The 21,701-nt window shown below is 44.1% G+C and overlaps 1 protein-coding gene across 1 annotated transcript in view; it reads left to right on the plus strand.

Moving 5' to 3' along the window:
* Nucleotides 1–21,701, plus strand: part of CIBAR2 (CBY1 interacting BAR domain containing 2) — a 57,057-nt gene that overhangs the window by 644 nt on the left and 34,712 nt on the right. Inside the window, exons 2-4 of the mRNA XM_077453340.1 lie at nt 2,782–3,016; nt 18,411–18,479; nt 20,388–20,489. Coding sequence (XP_077309466.1) covers nt 2,782–3,016; nt 18,411–18,479; nt 20,388–20,489 — 406 coding nt within the window. The remainder of the gene's footprint in view (nt 1–2,781; nt 3,017–18,410; nt 18,480–20,387; nt 20,490–21,701) is intronic.

Below are 21,701 nucleotides of genomic sequence, written 5' to 3' on the forward strand. Positions count from 1 at the left end.
ATTGCCCAGGATCCGGGCGGGTGGGATCCTGAGTGGCTGGTATCAAGGAGCTTGGAAATAACTTTCTTTAAGGGATAATATTATAGATGAGAGAAATCTTACACAGGACTGTTCTTAGGGAGCTGGTATTAGGGAGCTCTGCACAGTATTGCACAGATAACTTTATTTATTGGCTGTTATCAGTGATCAGAGAACTGCAGAATATTGCACAGAAAATTTCCCATATGGGCTGCTATGAGTTATCAGGGAACTCTGCAGAGCATCGCACAGGGCAGATCCTGGGGGGCCGGTATCAGAGAGACCTGCAGAGCATTGCACAGGAAACTTTCTTTAGGGACTGCTATTAGTGATCAGAGGACTCTGCAGAGCATTGCCCAGAACTGATCCTGGGGTCTGGTATCAAGGAACTCAAACATAATGCCCCATACACATGATCAGAAATTCTGCCAGCAAAAGTCCGATGTGAGCTTTTGGTTGGAAATTCCGACCATGTGTATGTCCATCGGACTTTTGCTGGCGGAATTCCCGCCAGCAAAAGAATGAGAACAGGTTCTCAATTTTTCAGTCGGAAAAAGTTCAGATCGGAAATTTCGATCGTCTGTACCAATTGCAACGCGCAAAATTCCTACGCATGCTCGGAAACAATTCGACGCGTGCTCGGAAGCATTGAACCTTATTTTCTTTGGCTCTTTGTAGTGTTGTACGTCACCGCGTTCTTTGAAAGTTCAGAGAACTTTTGCGGGACCTTGTGTATGCAAGCCAAGCTTGAGCGGAATTCCGATCATGTGTACGGGGCATTACTTTCTTTAAAGTGGTTGTTTAGTCATTTTTGGGACTTTTACCTACAGGAAAGCCTATAATAAGGCTTACCTGTAGGCAAACAAAATATTTAGGAAATATTACCCTCGCAATGCGCCTCTGACTGCAGCGCCGCATGCGCACAGGGCATTCTCGGCTGAAAGTCCGGCAGACGCTAGACCCTGCCGGGAAGATATCTCCCGCGCGCATGTGCGGGAGTGACGATATTGCGGCTCCGGCCACACACAGCGCCGGAGCCGCGATACCCGGATGAAACGCCGAGGGAAAATGTCAGCTCCCTTGGCGTGGATCGGGCCAGATGTCAGGGCCTTGTTCTAAGGTAAGTATTTCATAATGAGCTAGTATACCATCTCATTATGCCTTTTACTTTGCAGGTGAGTAAAAAATAAAATAAACATCAGTGGGTATACAACCGCTTTAAGGGATGGTATGACTGATGCGAGAAATCTGCAGACTATTGCACAGATACCTTTATTTAAAAAGCTGGTATCAGTGATCAAAGAACTCTGCAGAGTATCGTACAGGACAGGCTATGGGGGCTTATATCACTGATCAGTAAAATCTGCAGAGTATTTCACAGAAAACTTCACATATGGCCTGCTATTATTGATTAGAGAAAATGCAGAGCATTGCACAGGATTTGCTCTGCACGACTGATCAGGGAAATCTACTGCACAGAAAACTTCCTGTATGGGCTGCTATAAGCGATCAGAGAATTCTGCAGAGCATTGCACATGCCTGATCATAGGGAGCTGGTTTAAGGGAACTCTGCAGGGTATTACTTGGATAACTTTTTTGGGGGTTGACATAACTGATCAGAGAACACTGCAGAGTATTACACACGGGTTAAAGAATCCTGCAGACTATTGCATAGTGATGAGAGAACTCTGGAAAGTATTACAGGACTGGATTTCAGGTGTTGGTACCACTGATTGCAGAACCTACAGAGTATTGCACAGGACTTATTGGGGATGAGGGGGTTGGAATCAAGGAACTCTGCAGAGTATTACACAGATAACTTTCTGTAGGAGGCAGGCATCATTGCTCAGTGAACTCTGCAGAGTATTGCGCAGATAGCGTTGTTAAGAGGCTGGTATCCCTGATCATTTAACTCTGCAGAGTATTGCACAGGACTGGCTATGTGGGGCTGGTATCAGTGAACAGATAATTTTCTAACGGGGCTGGTAGCACTGTTTGGAGAACTGTGCAGAGTATTGCACACAAATGGATCTTGGAGACTGTTATCAATGCTCAGGGAATCTGCAGAGTATTGCTCATAAAACCATTTGCAGACTATTGTAGAGAGTATTTGGCACACAGAGTTGTCTGTAAGTACTACATATCTGCAGAACATCGCATGTAGACTTGTAATTACTACAAAGAGACATATGTGCAGATTGCAGAACATCACATCTAGAATTGTCTGTAATTATTACAAGGAGAAATATCTGCAGAACATCACATCTAAAATTGTTTGTAGGCCTTGGGAAGGACTGTGAGCTTCCTGATTGGTCGAGAAGTCCTGCACTTTGGATATAGAAGATTCTGCAGAATATTGCACACAACTTTTCTGTTGGAAAAGAAGGCCTACAAATTAATCTTTATCACAGAACATTCTGCAGCACATTGCAGAACTTCCTGTGCAAGGTTATGCCTTACAGAACATTCTGCAATATTCCACTCCGATTGGTCATTTTGTGTGATTATTTTTTAACATGTATATAAATCCAAAACTCACAGCACTGAAAATAGTCCAGAAACTCAGTGCACAAAAATGTGTTACAGCGTGCGCCACCGCATTGCAGTGCATTGAATTGCATTAAAGTTTTTATTTTTTAACATATTGCAGAGTATTACAAAAACGCGAGTTCACATGTGTTATGAGCCCAGTAAAGTGAATGAGCCCCAACTGAATGGAAACTTTCTGTAAGCGTGGTCCTAATTCCTGTTCTCTCCCCGCAGAGATGCCCAGGTCAAACTCATGGAGAACACCGTCTCCAACGCGGAGAAGTACTTTGGGCAGTTCTGTTCCGTCCTGGCGTCCTACACTCGGAAGACGGCCAAGCTGCGGGACAAGGCAGACCAGCTGGTCAAGCAGCTGTTGGATTTTGCCAACACAGAGAACCCAGAGCTGCGGACGGCCCTGAAGAACATGGCGGAGGAGATGGCTAAGATTCAGGATTACCGCCACGCGCAGGTAACTTATTATCACTCACATCAACTCCTGGTAGTAGAATATTACCTGCCATGCACACGTGACCATTATATCTTCTTTAGCTCCTAGTAGTACAATATTCCCAGCCACATAAAGTTGATCCATTTTCACTTCCTCAGCTCCTAGTAGTAGAATATTCCCCACCATGCACAGGTGATCCATTATCACTTTCTCAGCTCCTAGTAGTAGAATATTCCCCACCATGCACAGGTGATCCGTTATCACTTCCTCAGCTCCTAGTAGTAGAATATTCCCCAAGCAGGTGATCTGTTATTACTTCCTCAGGTCCTAGTAATAGCATATTCTCCACCACACACACCTGATCCGGTATCACTTCCTCAGCTTTTGGTAGAAGACTATTCCTTACCACATACAGGTGATCTGTTGTCACTTCCTCAGCTCCTAGTAGTAAAATATTCCCCCACCACGCAAAGGTGATCTGTTATCACTTCCTCAGCTCCTAGTAGTACAATATTCCTCGCCAAACACAGCTGATTCATTATCACTTCCTCAGCTCCTAGTAGTAGAATGTTCCTCACCACATACAGGTGATCTGTTATCACTTCCTCAATTCTTAGTAGTAGAATGTTCCTTGCCACATACAGTTGACCTGTTATCACTTCCTCAGTTTCTAGTAGTAGAATGTTCCTCACCACATACAGGTGATCCGTTATAACTTCCTCAGTTCCTAGTAGTAGAATTTTCCTTAACACATACAGGTGATCTGTTATCACTTCCTCAGCTCTTAGTAGTAGAATGTTCCTCACCACATAAAAGGTGGTCTGTTATCACTTCCTCAGTTTCTAGTAGTAGAATGTTCCACACCACATACAGGTGATCTATTATCACTTCCTCAGCTCCTAGTAGTACAATATTCCTCGCCAAACACAGCTGATTCATTATCACTTCCTCAGCTCCTAGTAGTAGAATGTTCCTCACCACATACAGGTGATCTGTTATCACTTCCTCAATTCTTAGTAGTAGAATGTTCCTTGCCACATACAGTTGACCTGTTATCACTTCCTCAGTTTCTAGTAGTAGAATGTTCCTCACCACATACAGGTGATCCGTTATAACTTCCTCAGTTCCTAGTAGTAGAATTTTCCTTAACACATACAGGTGATCTGTTATCACTTCCTCAGCTCTTAGTAGTAGAATGTTCCTCACCACATAAAAGGTGGTCTGTTATCACTTCCTCAGTTTCTAGTAGTAGAATGTTCCACACCACATACAGGTGATCTATTATCACTTCCTCAGCTCCTAGTAGTAGAATATTCCCTGAGCAGGTGATCTGTTATTGCTTCCTCAGCTCCTAGTAATAGCATATTCTCCACCACACACTGGTAGAAGACTATTCCTTACCACATACAGGTGATCTGTTGTCACTTCCTCAGCTCCTAGTAGTAAAATATTCCCCCACCATGCAAAGGTGATCTGTTATCACTTCCTCAGCTCCTAGTAGTACAATATTCTCCGCCAAACATATCTGATTCATTATCACTTCCTTAGCTCCTAGTAGTAGAATATTCCACACACAACAGGTGATCTGTTATCACTTCCTTAGCTCTTAGTAGTAGAATGTTCCTCACCACATACAGGTGATCTGTTATCACTTCCTCAATTTCTATTAGTAGAATGTTCCTCACCGCATACAGGTGATCTGTTATCACTTCCTTAGCTCTTAGTAGTGGAATGTTCCTTATCACATACAGGTGATCTGTTATCACTTGCTCAGTTTCTAGTAGTAGATTGTTCCTCACCACATACAGGTGATCTGTTATCACTTTCTTAGCTCTTAGTAGTAGAATGTTCCTCACCACATACAGGTGATCTGTTATCACTTCCTCAGCTCCTAGTAGTAGAATATTTCCCACCACACACAGGTAATCTGTTATCACTTCCTCAGCTCCTAGTAGTAGAATATTTCCCACCACACACAGGTAATCTGTTATCACTTCCTCAGCTCCTAGTAGTATAATATTTTTTTAGCTGCTGATTAGACTGGAGCTGATCATTAAAATCCACTGACAAGCAGGATTTTTTTTACCTGGGTGGTCTCTTCTGTCATAAATGTCCCCCCTGCCTGTCAGTGGGTAATGTGATTTGAGCCGCACCTGCACAGTTCTGATCACACTTATGGCCCGCTCTGTGTGCCACGTTGATGTGACTTCCATTCGCATGCACAGGAGTAAAGTCACTTCAGCCTGGCCATTCAAGCAACGGAAGATAAAAAACCCAGAAGGAACACGGGGCAAAGAAGGGAGCTCCAGGGGAGTTGTGACAGGTGGTGGGGAGATGGCCAAAAAAGATCCCAGGACTAACAACGTTTATTATGAAGACTACAGGGACCAGCATGGCCTTTGCCTAATACCACTTGCAGTGTGTGCTAGGCTCAGCCTGGCTGCAGCCTGATCTTCCCCTTTACACTGTATGATGGGGAACTACATATATGTGCGTGCGTATGTATGTGTTGAGCATGGATATAAATATCAGATCAACAAGTGAATCCCCATAGTGCTCCTCCACCATATAAATGGCTGCTTACTATAGAGAGTGGACTCTTATGCCCCATACACACGGTCAGAAATTCCCACAATCGGATTATGTTGCTGGAAAATCCGATCGTGTGTGGGCTCTATCGGACTTTTTGTGTCAGAATTTCTGATGGAAAAAGTTTGAGAGCTGGATCTAAAATTTTCCAACAACAAAATCCGATCTGGCCTTTTCCCATCATATGTAGAGAATTCCGACGCACAAAGTGCCACGCATGCTCAGAAAAAATTTGGAGACGAAAGCTATTAGCTACTGGCCTCTACGTAGTCCCATTGTACGTTTTGTACGTCACCTCGTTCCTAACGATCGGATTTTCCGACAACTTTGTGTGACTGTGTGTATGCAAGACAAGTTTCAGCCAAAATCCGTCTGAAAAAATCAGACGAATTTTGTGGTCGGAATGTCTGAACATGTGTATGGGGCATTAGTTATAAGCCCTTGTACACACAGTCGGACATTCCGACAACAAAAGCCGTCGGATTTTGTCCGACTGATTTTTTCCGAAACTGGTGTTGCATACACACGGTCGGACAAAGTTGTCGGAAAATCCGATCGTTCGTAACGTGATGACGTTATTTAGTTTCGACAGGACTACGTTCAGGCTAGTAGCCAATAGCTTTGGTCTAGGAATTTGATCTGAGCATGCGTGGCACTTTGTCCAATCGGAATTCTCTACAAACAATCGGACAAAGTCCGATCGGATCATGTTGTCGGAAAATTTTTATATCCAGCTCTTAAACTTTGTTGGTCGGACATTCCGACGGAAAAAGTCAGATGAAGCCCACACATGGTCGGATTATCCGACGACACGATCCGATCATACATTTTCTGTCGGAATGTCCGACCGTCTGTACCCAGGGCTAAGAGTCACAAGCGCAGTATGAAAAGACATCCTGAAAAGTGAAAGTCTTTAGATCCTTGCTTCCCTTTGAATCGAAAACCCTCTCATATGAAATGGTGGACAATTAATCCAGCATATCATGGGTAAAAAATAGAAACATTCCCATAGTGTAATACTGTATGTAAAAATTTATTGTGGATAAAAAACAATTACTCACATTAAGATAGTCGTGACGTCACGAGTGTAGACTCCGCCCTACGTATTTTGTCAGAGTTGACGTAATCGGGGGACACACTCCTCGACAGGCTATTTATAAAAAGTCCAATTAAGAAAAGATGGCCGGTATTCAAGCCTCATATCCCAGTCAAAATGGACACTGCTGGAATGTAATAGATGGCCTCATCTCAGCCTCATTTCGGAGTCAGTGGCCATTTTGATCTAAATAACCAAGCCTCATTTTGAATTCAGCTGCCATATATAAAGGTAAATTAAATGGCCAAACCACATTTTCAATTAAGCGACAATATTCGGCATGGGATGGCCAAACCTCTTTTTAGACTCGACGGACATACTATGTGTTATAAATTCTATTAGAAAATCGCTAAATAAAAATGCCCATTGGAAAAGGTGGACTTGGTGATTGTAACAAATTTTCCACTAAGCAGTTACATAAAGCAAACTCGCTATGGGCTACCATAAAATCATTATCCAAAACAAAGCCCCATAATCTGCATAATCTGAAAACGATCTGATAACGATATACCAGCATGTCTCCCATATACTGTGATATTTTAGCAGGCTGACTCAGGTGTAATGCTTACCAGTGACTTCAGTCCAGCCAGGAAATCCTGTTCTACGGCTTGTTATTTTATTTTAGACCAAAGTAGAAGTTCCACAAAAGCAAATGGTTGTCTTCACATGGGTTTTCACTAGTGATGGACGAACGTTTCGCCCGGCGGTCGTTTCGCGGCGAATTTCCGACATTCGCGGTCCGCACGTTCGAACGCCTTTTTCCGTCGTTCGCCGCGGCGGACTTACGTGTTTAATGTATACAAGAACTTTAACCTTTGGTGACACGTTTATCATGTGATACAGGACAGCCAATTGAGACATGACAGCACATGGACACTTGGACATTCCCCCTAACCTATAAATACACCCGATCCGGTGGCCATTTTACATTCTTTCTTCTGTTACGATAGGGACAGGTTCCTGTGTGGAGTAGGGAGAGATAAACCACTAGCTATTTGGTACACAAAAGTTCTTTTCAGGACTGGTATAGGTGTTAGGTGTTGATAGGTTTGCTGTGCTGCTGATTCTTGCAGCAGCCTGAGTGTCTTTTGTTAGTTTAGAGAAAGGGAAAGGACGGTGTATGCTACAGGGACAGCCAGATTAGTCTTTCATCATCATCATCATCATCATCATCATTAGCTGTTACTATCAAGGTCCACAAAAGAGCTGTTCCAGTAACCACTAATCGTTCTCTTTTTTTGCCAATTTGTATAGGGACAGGAAGGAAGCAGTGTTGTCAGGCAGTGAGGGTAATTTTAAAGACTTGCTGTTATTATTAGTTCCACAAAGGTTCTTTTCAGGACTGGTATCAGTGGTACAGTAATAGGCTTGTACATGTATAATATTCTTTCTTCCAAATATAGAAAGGATATTATACTTGACTGCTGCCCTTCTGCTGCAGTCTGCTAAACATTCACAACTCACTTGTTCCACAAAAGTTCTTATAAGGACTGGTAACTTGGTATAGGGTGCTACGGTACATAGGCTTGAGTGCGGTACAGTCTGCTGTTCTGTAAGGACCGCTATCGGTCCACAATAGATAGGGTTGACGTGCACCACTGCTGACCGCTGCCCTATACTGCAGCAGTCCTTCAGCGGTATAGGGACTGACGTACAGTCTGCTAATCACTAACACACAACCTGCTTGTTCCACAAAAGTTCTTATAAGGACTGGTAACTTGGTATAGGGTGCTACGGTACATAGGCTTGAGTGCGGTACAGTCTGCTGTTCTGTAAGGACCGCTATCGGTCCACAATAGATAGGGTTGACGTGCACCACTGCTGACCGCTGCCCTATACTGCAGCAGTCCTTCAGCGGTATAGGGACTGACGTACAGTCTGCTAAACACTAACACACAACCTGCTTGGTCCACAAAAGTTCTTATAAGGACTGGTAACTTGGTATAGGGTGCTACGGTACATAGGCTTGAGTGCGGTACAGTCTGCTGTTCTGTAAGGACCGCTATCGGTCCACAATAGATAGGGTTGACGTGCACCACTGCTGACCGCTGCCCTATACTGCAGCAGTCCTTCAGCGGTATAGGGACTGACGTACAGTCTGCTAAACACTAATACACAACCTGCTTGGTCCACAAAAGTTCTTATAAGGACTGGTAACTTGGTATAGGGTGCTACGGTACATAGGCTTGAGTGCGGTACAGTCTGCTGTTCTGTAAGGACCGCTATCGGTCCACAATAGATAGGGTTGACGTGCACCACTGCTGACCGCTGCCCTATACTGCAGCAGTCCTTCAGCGGTATAGGGACTGACGTACAGTCTGCTCACTTCCTTGACCCAAAAAAGCACACCGTACTATATGCCCCTACCCTCCTCTTTGAAGAGGTTGAGCGGTGTCATATTTCTACTGGGGCTGCTTATGATATCCCTGTGCTGTGCTGACTTCCTCCTGGGGGTTCTTATTATGAAGGGATCACACTATCCCTGTGCTGTGCTGACTTCCTCCTGGGGGTTCTTATTATGAGGGGATCACACCATCCCTGTGCTGTGCTGACTTCCTCCTGGGGCTGCTTACGGTGCTGCTGTCAGTGCTGTATGTCACGGTGCTGCTGTCAGCGCTGTATGTCACGGTGCTGCTGTCAGCGCTGTATGTCACGGTGCTGCTGTCAGCGCTGTATGTCACGGTGCTGCTGTCAGCGCTGTATGTCACGGTGCTGCTGTCAGTGCTCTGTATTACGGTGCTGCTGTCAGATGCCTCTATCACGGTGCATGTGTCATTCCGGTATGTCACGCTGCTGGTGATCATCTCCTGCACCCTCTTCTTTGCCTACCCTGGTCCCTGACCTTCCCTCTCCTCCATTGCCTTCATTAGCTCCATAGTCCTGAATTGTTAGAACAATTTCCCAAATAAAATAAAAATGCTTGTAGTTATCGATCCCAAATTCACCTCATACATGTATTATGTCATTGTCCAGATGGTGGGACTACGTTTTACCCCCTAATAATTACCACGTGGCCGCAAATTCGACATGAAGGTTTGCAAAGTTCGCCTCCCATTGAAGTCAATGGGGCCCGCGGCGAACGTTCGGTTTCGCGAACGTTTGGGTCCGTTCGCATTTCGCTTTCGCGAAACGTCCCGTCGGAAGTTCGTCCATCACTAGTTTTCACCATCACCTCCGACCACAAAAAAAAAAAATGACTTGAAGCCTCTTGGAATTCTTTTTGCAGTCCCGCTGCTCAGGTCTCAAGCTTGAAACGTTTGGCTGGTCACAATACTATATACTAGGGTGACCAGACATCCCGGTTTCTGGGGACAGTCCCTGGATTGAGGACACTGTCCCTGGACCAAGTCTGTCCCCGGTTTTGTCCCTGGATTGGAATTGAACATGAGCTGGGGCAATTTCAAAGACAGTCAGTGCTCTGCCGTTCCTACTAGCTTAGGGGAGTGTATTTTTTTCCATTATCTGTGCCCCTTTCTGATGATCATGTGCTGGTCGGAGCGGAGGGAATATTTCTTCTGTTTTGGGCGCATGCCCATCCAGCTCCGCTCACATGTTCTTCTGCCTTGGCTCAAGTCCTGGCCAGCCGCCTACCTGCTTATCTCCTTGCCTTCCCTGGTGGAGTGATTTTCCTCCACTTCCCACCCAGTAGTAGCCGGGGCCCGGAGAGTAAGACTCGACAGGCTGTGAGGCAGGCTGCAGTGGCAATGGGCAGAGAGCGCTGATTGCCGCCATTACCAGTAAAAAAAAGAAAATATATATGTCCCCGGATTTCATTTTAAAAATCTGGTCATCTTACTATATACATTACAGTGTACACTCACTGGACACTTTATTAGGTACACCTTGCTAGTCCCGGGTTGGACCCCCTTTTGCCTTCATTCTTCATGGCATAGATTCAACAAGGTGTTGGAAACATTCCTTAGAGATTTTGCTCCATAGTGACATGATAGCATCACACAGTTGCTGCAGATTTGTCGGCTGCACATCCATGATCCGAATCTCCCACCACATCCCAAAGGTTCTCTATTGGATGAGATCTGGTGAGTGTGGAGCTCTATTGGATGAGATGTGGTGAGTGTGGAGCTCTATTGGATGAGATGTGGTGAGTGTGGAGGCCATTGGAGTGCAGTGACCTCATTGTCCAGTGGTGAGATGATCGGATCTTTGTGACATGGTGCATTATCCTGCTGGAAGGAGCCATCAGAAGATGGGGACACTGTAGTCATAAAGGGATGGACATGGTCAGCAACAATACTCAGGTAGGCCGTGGTGTTTAAATGATGGTCCATTTGATACTAAGGGGCTGAAAGTGTGCCAGGAGAATATCCCCCACACCATTACACCACCACCACCAGCCTGAACCAAGGCAGGATGGATCCATGCTTTCATGTGTTTACACCAAATTCTGACCCGACTATCTGAATTTTGCAGCTGAAATCGAGACTCATCAGACCAGGCAACATTTTTCCCATCTTCTATTGTCCAATTTTGGTGAACCTGTGCGAATTGTAGCCTCAGATTCCTGTTTTCCTGTTCTGACAGGAGTGGCACCCAGTGTGGTCTTCTGCTGCTGCAGCCCATCTGCTTCAAGGTCCGATGTGTTGTGCATTCAGAGATGGAATTCTGCATACCTTGGGTGTAACAGGTGGTTATTTGAGTTACTTGTGCCTTTCTAACGTCTGCCCATTCTCCTCTGAGTTCTGACATCAACAAGGCATTTTCTTCCACACACCTGCCGCTCACTGGATATTTTCTCTTTTTCAGACCATTTTCTATAAACCTGAGAGATGGTTGTGTGTGAAAATCCCAGTAGATCAGCAGTTTTTGTAATACTAAGACCAGCCGGTCTGGCACCAACAACCACGCCACATTCAAAGTCACTTAAATCCCCTTTCTTCCCCATTCTGATGTTCGGTTTGAACTTTAGCAAGTCATTTTCACCACGTCTAGATGCCTAAATGCATTGAACTGCTGCCATGTGATTGGCTGATTAGCAATTTGTGTTACCAAGCAATAGAAAAGGTGTACCTAATAAAATGGCCGGTGAGTGTATGTGGGGGCCAAGTAATGACAGGTCCTGTTTTATACAGTGTGTGCTGGGGGAGGACCTGTCATTTAGGCCCCATGATTTCAAATGGTGGCCCTGGATATAACGGTCGATCTGGTTAAAACTGACCATTTTATTTGGGCTTTTTGGGTGTGTACAGCTCTGCTCTGCTCCCCCCCATGCACCACAAATCTTCCATTTGTCACCACTGTGCGGAATTAGCAGGAAAAATCTCCCCGTCATGATGTTATTGTATTATCCCTCATTTCTGCGGAGAGGCTGCAGGTCGATGGCGGCCATTTGTTTTCATTATAGGCTGGGAAAGCTATTGCAGCACATTAACGCATGATTCATGGGGGCCGCATGCGAGTTTGTCATCGCAGAATAAGCTTCACATCTGAGTCGTGGCGCATTACGCAGGATAAGTCACGCTGACCTTTTCCCGTGCGTCATGCAGAAGAGGCTCTGCTAATAGATCCCCTTGTCTGTTACAAAATAAAATCACTGACTTGTATAATAAGGAGTGTTAAGGATTTTACTAAATACCATTCTAAACTTCCTCCAATGTCTGTCTATCCTCCAGCAGAGGTGTGTGCTTCCTTTGCAACGGGATACAACACAAATCCTTAACATAGAAAAAAAATTGCAAAATAAAGGCATTTTATTAAAGGGTACGTTCACATTTTACAGGGAGAATTAATTAACTCCAAATATCCTGGCCACCTCTCTGGACCTTGCTGCTCATAGCGGATTTGATGTTCCATGCTCGGGGATTTTTTTTTCTCGGACAATAGGTGCAGGAACTCAACCATGCCATCCACCTTCTCCTGGGAACTGCAGCAAATAGGTGTGGGAGGGTCTTAAAGGGACATTAAATACTAGTAGTGTGTTACATACAGTGTGCAGAGTTCAGGAGTGCAGTTTGTACAGAGTGCAGGGTTCAGGAGGGTGCTACATACTGAGTGCAGGGTTCAGGAGGGTGCTACGTACAGAGTGCTGTTCCCTGTTCTAGGGAAAGACGATCAGTGATGTCACATGCCAAGCCACGCCCCCCAACAGTAAAAAAACACACACGTCACACTTAACCCCTCCCCGCCCCTTAGTGGTAAACTCCTTCACTGCCAGTGTCATTTACACAGGAATCAGTGCATTTAAATAGCACTGATTGCTGTATAAATGACAATGGTCCCAAAAATGTCTGATGTGTCCGCCATAATGTAGCAGTCACAATAAAAATCGCTCATCGCCACCATTACTAGTAAAAAAAAAAAAAAATTAATAAAAATGCTATAAAACTATCCCCTATTTTGTAAACTTTTGCGCAAACCAATCAATATCAATCGATTTTTTTTTTTACCAAAATGACGTAGAAGAATACGTATCGGCCTAAACTGAGGAAAAAAATGTTTTTTTTATATATTTTTTGGGTATATTTATTATAGCAAAAAGTAAAAAAATATTGCATTTTTTTCAAAATTGTCGCTCTATTTTTGTTTATAGCGCAAAGAATTAAAACCGCAGAGGTGATCAAATACCACCAAAAGAAAGCTCTATTTGTGGGAAAAAAGGACGTCAAACTTGTTTGGGAGCCACATCACACAACCGTGCAATTGTCAGTTAAAGCGACGCAGTGCCGAATCGCAAAAAGGGGCTTGGTCCTTTGGCTGCAAATTGGTCCGGGGCTTAAGTGGTTAATCTCTGTGTATCACCCGAGGGTCATCACTTCACTGGGTATTTGTAAGGGTTTGCAACCACTTTAACCGCTTGCTGACGAGCCGCCATCATTATACTGCGGCAGGTTGGCACGGCTGCGCAAATCGCTGTTGGTGTATGTCGGTTGTTTTAAGAGCAAAAGCAGTCGCACTTAACCCCTTGATTGCCCCCTAGTGTTAACCCCTTCCCTGCCAGTGTCATTTATACAGTAATCAGTGGCTACTTTTAGCTCAGATCAATGTATAACTGTCACTAGTCCCAAAAAAGTGTCAAAAGTGTCCGATCTGTCCTTCACAATGTTGCAGTCCCGCTAAAAATCGCTGATCACTGCCATCACTAGTAAAAAAAAAAAACAATAATAAAAATACCATAAATATATCAACTATTTTGTAGATGCGATAACATTTGCGCAAACCAATCAATATACACTTATTGCGATTTTTTTTTTTTTACCAAAAATATGTAGAATACATATTGGCCTAAACTGATGAATATTTTTTTGGGGAATATTTATAATAGCAAAAAGTAAAAATATTGTTTTTTTTTTTTCAAAATTGTTGGTCTTTTTTTGTTTATAGCGCAAAAAATTTAAAAACGCAGAGAAGATCAAATACCACCAAAAGAAAGCTCTATTTGTGGGGAAAAAAAAGACATAAAGTTTTGTTTGTCTACAACGTTGCATCGTTGACCATGCAATTGTCAGTTAAAACGTTGCAAAAAATGGCCTGATCATTAAGGGGGTAAATCCTTCCTGGGCTGAAGTGGTTGAAGCTCAACTGAATTTTCAACTTTTAGTTTACAGCTAAATACTTTCCAGGTGCATAAAAACAGAAAGATGCTTCAGCTCTTATGCCCTGTACACACGGTCGTAAATTTCAGACGGAAAATGTGCGATCGGATCGAGTTGTCGGAAAATCCGATCGTGTGTGGGCTCCATCTGACTTTTTCCGTTGAAATTTCTGACATACAAAGTTTGAGATCTGGATCTAAATTTTTCCGACAACAAATCGTTTAAATTCCGATCGTGTGTAGACAATTCCGACGGACAAAGTGCCACGCATGCTCAGAATAAATTAAGAGACCACAACTATTGGCTACTGGCCCTTTTATAGTCACGACGTACGTGTTGTACGTCACCTCGTTAAGAGCGATCAGATTTTCCGACAACTTTGTCCGACCGTGTGTATGCAAGACAAGTTTGGCACAAAATCCGTCGGAAAAAATCCGATGGATTTTGTTGTTGGATTGTCGGACCGTGTGTACAGGGCATAACCTTTTTTTTTGTTTTGTTTTTTAATGCAGCCACAGCCTGAGTAGAAAAGCCTGTCTTCAGCGGCAGAGAAGAACCCTTGCTCTCTTTGTGGAAGCAGTGGTCTCTCTGCAGAGGTCGAACAGAGCCCATACTGAGTCAGAGCTAGAGCTCTCCAATCAGCGGGGAGCATGAGTCTTGCTGATTACAGAATTAAAAGTTAAGCTTTAATATTTACTCCAGACAAACAGCTAAATACACATATGAAATTATATATATATATATATATATATAAGCTGTTCCATCTTCTAAAGCAGGGATCCTCAAACTACGGCCCTCCAGCTGTTGCAAAACTACACATCCCATGAGGCATTGTAAAACTCTGGCATTCACAGACATGACTAGGCATGATGGGAATTGTAGTTCCTGAACAACTGGAGGGCCATAGTTTGAAGACCCATGTTCTAAAGTATTGTAAAACAGACAAGTAGCAAAGGATGAGCTCATTTCTCTTTAACTCCGCTCTCTCCTCCTATCACCATGTTCCGTGTTGGCACATGAGTACTGCCAAAGAGCTGATTGGCTACTTGTGCTTCTTCTCTCTTCCCCAGTTTGAGCTCTGCTGTGCATGGACTGCTAGGTCACATTCAGGTACTTGGGCAGCTTGTATTGTTTGTATTAAAATTCAATTTAAAGATACAATATTGATTAGAGATGCATTATTATGTGTCCTTTCTATCTGTCTGGTGTTCAGCTTTAACTCTTTTAATATTTTAAGGAGTTATGCCATAGAGAGTACAGAGCTCGATGTGAGTATCCTGCTTTACAGGAACAGCGACCGCCTGAGATGAAAGCCGCAATTTGCTGCCCGATTACGACTGACGTCTCCATATTTTTTCATTATTTACCGCCGCAACATTTTTTCCCCGGCTGCTAAGGGAACGTCGGTGATAAAAGGCGACGGTTGGCTTACAAGGCTTCAAAGCCAATTCCAGTATCAGAGAGAAGGTCGTACAACCGCGTCCTCTTTGGAAGTCAATTACTAGAGGCTCTCTGCCTCCTCCGTCTATCGCTTCTTATCTTCATATTCAGATCTGCTCAGTCCTCAAAGCAATTATCTGCCTGGAACGATTTTCATCTCCCGCCCATGGAAACCTGACCTTTGCCGGGTAATTTGGAGAACCGAGTAGCGCTAATGAGCCAGGCGGCGCTGCCAGTTAAATGATTTTTGGATCAGGGAGAGATGAAGGTGAGGAATGACTAGGAACCTTCTTAATTAGGCCCCTTTTTTTTTTCTTGGAAACGAGACCGCTGGGGAGATAATTATTTACTCGTTAATCAACGGCCCTCATGAGCTGAAGAGTGTTTCCAAAGCCTGGACGGCAATTACCTCCGCTTTGAAATCCTGGGCAAGCTAGCGAATGCACTGCGTGACTTAATGTCTGGTAAACAAGGGGTGTTGGGCACAGACATGACTATAAGGCAAGAATATGGGGCATTTCAACCCACCCTAAAACCTACTGGGTATCTTTTATTTAATGCTTCCTCTTCTCCCTGTGGAGTTGGGTTGAGTTGGACTTGAGTGATGATGCAACGTGATGACCCTCTTATCTGCAACTCACCTCTACACCCTCCTCCCCATCCACAGCTCACCTCTGCATGCCCTTTAGACCTTTAGAACAGACCCAATGCATGCACTTCACCTTGGATCAACCCCAGTGCACGCACTTCAGGCCTCAAACCAGTCCCAATGCATAAAATACAGTGCTCACCCCTGAAGGGCCTGGTAAAGATAGACAGGTTCTCCTGAATAGTACAGGGACTGCTGGTCACCCGAGCACAATCCCACACACATGGGCAATTTAGGCTCAGTCTAGGGGATGTCTATTTAGGGTTTTTTTTGCTAAAGAACTTTACCAGGAGAGGGATTTAGGTTCTCTTTAATCTTCCCAAGAGCATTTTTTCTGCGGGTAGCAAGGTATGGCTGGGATGTCAACTTCCCTGCAGCAGCAGTCCATAATGCAACCTCTGCCAACTGGTTCCCCTCTGGTAGTTGCCCAACTATCAGTCCCAGTGAAGCTCAGTGTCCCAGAAGCTGTCTGCTACTTTGTGAAGGAAATAAGGATCCCTAATTCTGTCCAGAACTCAGGGACAGTGCCCTTCAGCAAGGGTACTTCTTTGGCAATTTTTGTCAGCCCCTCAGGCCCATCAGCAGTCTCTTGTCTCTCTGGCTATCTCCCAGGAGCAACAGACCCCAAGGAGACTGGAACCTTACCTAACCATACCTCCCAACTTTTTGAGATGGGAATGAGGGACACCTATCAGCAAAAGTATGCAGGCATAAGACACACCCCTTACCATGCCCCCTTAAAGGAGACTTGCACACAAAAAACAAGGTTGGTTAAACCCACAAGTGCTTTTTTTTACCACTACTATTTCTTTACATTGGCTTTTGGAATGTACAAATGCAGCAATTTAGAAATCAGATGAAAGGTTTAGCGCTGCAAAACACTTTTTGGTAGATAAAAAGTGCATTTTATATACATCTATATAGATCAGACCAAAATGAGGGACAAATGAGGAGGAATGAGGGACAGAGGGACATTGCTCCAAATCAGGGACAGTCCCTTGAAATCATGGACAGTTGGGAGCGATGGGAACCCACCCTGATGAGAAAGGAACCCTCTGCTCAGGCTTCCTGCACATTTATCACCTCTGCAGCCACCTTCTGGATGCCCTCCTCCAGGGTTTGGCCACAGCATGATGAATATTCAGCTGATCATTTGAATCTCCCTCCCTAAGCTCTGGAAGTGTCTTCCAGAGGCAGGGGAAAGCAATCAAACTCTCACGTCAGGAATTCTTATCAGATCCAACTGATCAACAACCAGTCCACTCACTACAGTGGAGTCAGTGGAGAAACTAGATTTACCTAGCAACCTAACTAGGAGGGTGCTACACCCAGATCACCCAAATGCATTAACTCCAGACCTCAGATCAGCCCCAATGTATGCACTTCAGACCTCAGATCACCCCAGTGTATGCACTCCGGACCTCAGATCAGCCCCAATGTATGCACTTCAGACCTCAGATCAGCCCCAATGTATGCACTTTAGACCTCAGATCACCCCAGTGCATGCACTTCAGGGCTCAGATCAGCTCCAGTGCATGAACTTCAAAACACAGATTAGCTGGAATATATAAACTACAAATCTCAGATCACTCCAATGCGTACACTTTGGACTGCAGCCCCAAGCATAAACTTCAGATCTTCAAACCTCAGATTGACCTCTACGCATGTGCTTAAGACCTCATATCGGCCCCAGTGCATACACTACAGACCCCAGATCGGCCCATAATGCATACACTACAGACCCCAGATTGGCCCCAGTGCATATACTACAGACCCCAGATTGGCCTCAGTGCATAAACTACAGACCTCAGATCAGCCCCAATGCATGCACTTCAGACCTCAGATTGGCCCAATGCATTTACTGTACTTAAGACCTCAGATCAGTCCCAAACCCTGTTCCTTCAGGAACGTCGGGTACTGCTGTAGGCAGGAAAGTGGGCTTCTTTTGCACAGTGCAGCGATGCTGAGGGATTGAGTGGGCCAGTCTAGTGTGCTGTCAATTACAGCCAAAGGCAGCGAGTACCAGCGCAAGCCGCATCAGCCAGTTGATGCCTGTTGTACGTGCCTCTAATTGTTCTCTTTCAATTACAGGTGGAACGCCTTGAAACCAAAGTGGTAAACCCAATGAAAATGTACGGTATTTCGATCAAGGACAAGCGGGTGAGTTTACAGTCATAAGGAAATTCACACCTTGTGGGGGGATACTTGTCCTTTATACAGTTGTGTGAAAAAGTATTTGCCCCCTTTCTGATTTTTTTTTTTGTATATTTGTCACACTTAATGACTCAGATCATCAAACAAATTTTAATATTACACAAAGATAACCAGAGTAAATACAAAATGCAGTTTTTAAATGATGGTTTCATTTATTAAGGCAATAAAGCTGCCCAAACCTGCCTGGCTTAGTGTGGAAAAGTAATGTCCCCCTTAACCCAATAACTGGTTGTGCCGCCCTTGGCCTCAACAACTGCAATCAAGCTTTTGCGATAACTGGCAATGAGTCTTTCACATCGCTGTGGAGCAATTTAGGCCCACTCTTCTTTCCAGAATTGTTTTAATTCAGCCACATTGGAGGGTTTTCCAGCATAAACAGCCTGTGTAAGGTCATGATACAGCATTTCAATTGGATTTAAGTCTGGGCTTTGACTAGGCCACTCCAAAACCTAAATTTTGCTTTGTTTGAACCATTTGGAGGTGGACTTGCTGTTGTGTTTCGGATCATTGTCCTGCTGCATAACCCAAGTGCACTTGAGCTTGAGGTCACAAACTGATGGACAGACATTCTCCTTTAGGATTTTCTGGTAGAGCTCAGAATTCATGGTTCCGTCAATTATGGTAAGTCGTCCAGGTCCTGAAGCTGCAAAGCAGCCCCAGACCATCACGCTATCGCCACCATGTCTGACTTTTCTTGTGATGTTCTTGTTATGAACCACTGCATTCATTTTATGCCAGATGTAACGGGATGCACACCTTCCAAAAAGTTAAATTTTTGTCTCATCAGTCCACAGAATATTTGCCTAAAAGTCTTGGGGATAATCAAGATGGTTTTTGGTAAATGTGAGACGAGCCTTTGTGTTCTTTTTGGTCAGCAGTGGCATTGGCCTTGAAACTCTCACATGGATGCCATTTTTGCCCAGTCTCTTTCTTATTGTTGAATCATAAACACTGATCTTACCTGAGGCAAGCGAGGCCTCCAGTTCTTTAGATGTTGTTCTGGGTACATTTATGACCTTCTGGATGAGTCGTTGAAATGCTCTTGGAGTAATTGTTGAAGGTTGGGGAGGTTCATCACTGTTCCAAGTTATCTCCATTTGTGGATAAGGGCTCTCTCCATGGTCCACTGGAGTTCCAAAGCCTTAGAAATGCCCTTGCTAGACCGATACATGTACATTACTTTGTTTCTAATCTGTTCTTGAATTGTTTTAGATTGTGGCATGGTGTGTGGCTTTTTGTGATCTGTTAGCTTCACTTTGTCAGACAGCTTCTATTTATGTAATTTCTTGATTCAACAGGTCTGGCAGTAATCAGGCCTGGGTGCGCCAAGTGAAATTTAACTCGGCTCTCCAAAAAACTATGGTTAATCACATTTCATTCATGATTCAGCATGGGAGGGGGCAATTATGTTGAACGGCTTTTTTCCCTTAATAAATTAAATATTAATTTAAAAACTGCATTTTGGATTTACTCGGGTTATCTTTGTGCAATATTTAAATTTGTTTGATGATTTGAATCATTTAAGTGTGAGAAATATGCATAAAAATAAAAAATCAGGAAGGGGCAAATACTTTTTCACACAATTGTATGTCCTTAGAGGATAACTGTCTTACATTGACTACCACACAAAGACGGACAGGAACACTCCAAACTCCCAAGTGGATGGAAACAGAATCGGCGGCTATGCTAGAGAAGCTCCAAGGAGGCAGCAGTTACCACCCGCCAGTCGTTCTATTAGACTATTAATCCATTTCATATGATGTGGCACAGCGCTCACTTTGCTGACACATATTTCTGTGTGGGCTGAGGCCGGTGTTATTCTGAATGTCTTTCAAGTGTCTCCATCTCTTGCAGGCGGAAATCAAGAAATTCAATGCAGTGAGGAACAAGGAAATAAAAGAGTTACAGAAGCTGGAGAAGCTTCGTCACCGATCGCCGTCCGACCGACAAATGATTGTATCCTTTCTAAGTGCTTAAGAGTGTCACCAGACCCTCCACCCACATTTACACATTGTCCACACATGCAACACTCTACTACCCTACCAAACGGTGAGACCCAATTTTCGAAATGGATGCAGTTTATTAATGCACTGACACTTCACTCTTTTTCCACAGTTAGGGCTCATTCACACTGGCAGCTGAGCCAAGGTTTTACTGCCCCCAGCTGCCCACTGGAATTTTAACCCCTTTATAACCACCCGACACAAATGTGTGGCAAAATGGTGGGTCTTAATACCCACATGTTGCACATATATATCATTGGGCAGCTGTTGTTGACCTGCTGAGAGCATGCTCCCTGCGCACTTTCAGCACAAAGACCAAGGTATAGCAGACGGCTCTCGGTCCAGTCTACTAATCAGCAGCTGGCGGGACCGGCTTCCGATCATGTGACGCAACCGCAAGCCAAATGCTTGGCTTGCAGTTACAGTGTGGCCCTGCAATGTAAAATTGCTATTGCCTAATTTAAACAAAAAATAAATAACAAAACAGGCTGCAGGAGGTGACAGTAGTGTCTCCTAAACGCCTGCCAGCCGCTAATATGCCATCCTCTGAAAAGCAGTCTTTGCTAATCAGAGAGAGTTAAGCATCACCGCCAGAAAATCCCTCTCACCATTGCATCACTTTTCTCAGTGGGTGGGGGCACAGGAAAAAAATATTTTAGGTGTCTAGGTGGTGAGATGATGTAATATGTAGTTATAAGTTTGTAGAGAGAACAAGAGTGACAGACCAAAGGTTTAGGAGTCCAAGAGCATTTATTTCTTATTGTTTCTTCATTGCAAAAGTCAACCCAACACATTTCAGAGGTTCTAAGGTCCTTCGTCAGGCCTGTAGGTTACACCAAATGTGTACATTCCCTATATGTGCTTGTTTATTCATATAGTGGTAAGTAAATCTGTTCTTTAGTGTTCTTATTCCTTTGGCTGGAACATTCCTGTTGATCCTGCCATGTCCCTCTTGTTCCTCTATCAAACTGATCCCACCAAGCACAAAAGTAGATCTGTGCTCAGTTTGTGTATCTGGAATCGCTGCTAGGAGTTACAGGATGCCGTGCAAATAAAAATGTTTTAATTTTTTTTGAACATTCATAAATTCAGTAAAGAATAAAGACCCAATACAGTATCCTAGCTACATACCGTCCATTGTGTATGTCTTGCATATGGTGGATTT

Source organism: Lithobates pipiens, unplaced genomic scaffold, assembly GCF_037356315.1.
Source record: "Lithobates pipiens isolate NorthernLeopardFrog02 unplaced genomic scaffold, aLitPip1_a1.2 Scaffold_10, whole genome shotgun sequence".
Lineage (NCBI taxonomy): Eukaryota > Metazoa > Chordata > Amphibia > Anura > Ranidae > Lithobates > Lithobates pipiens.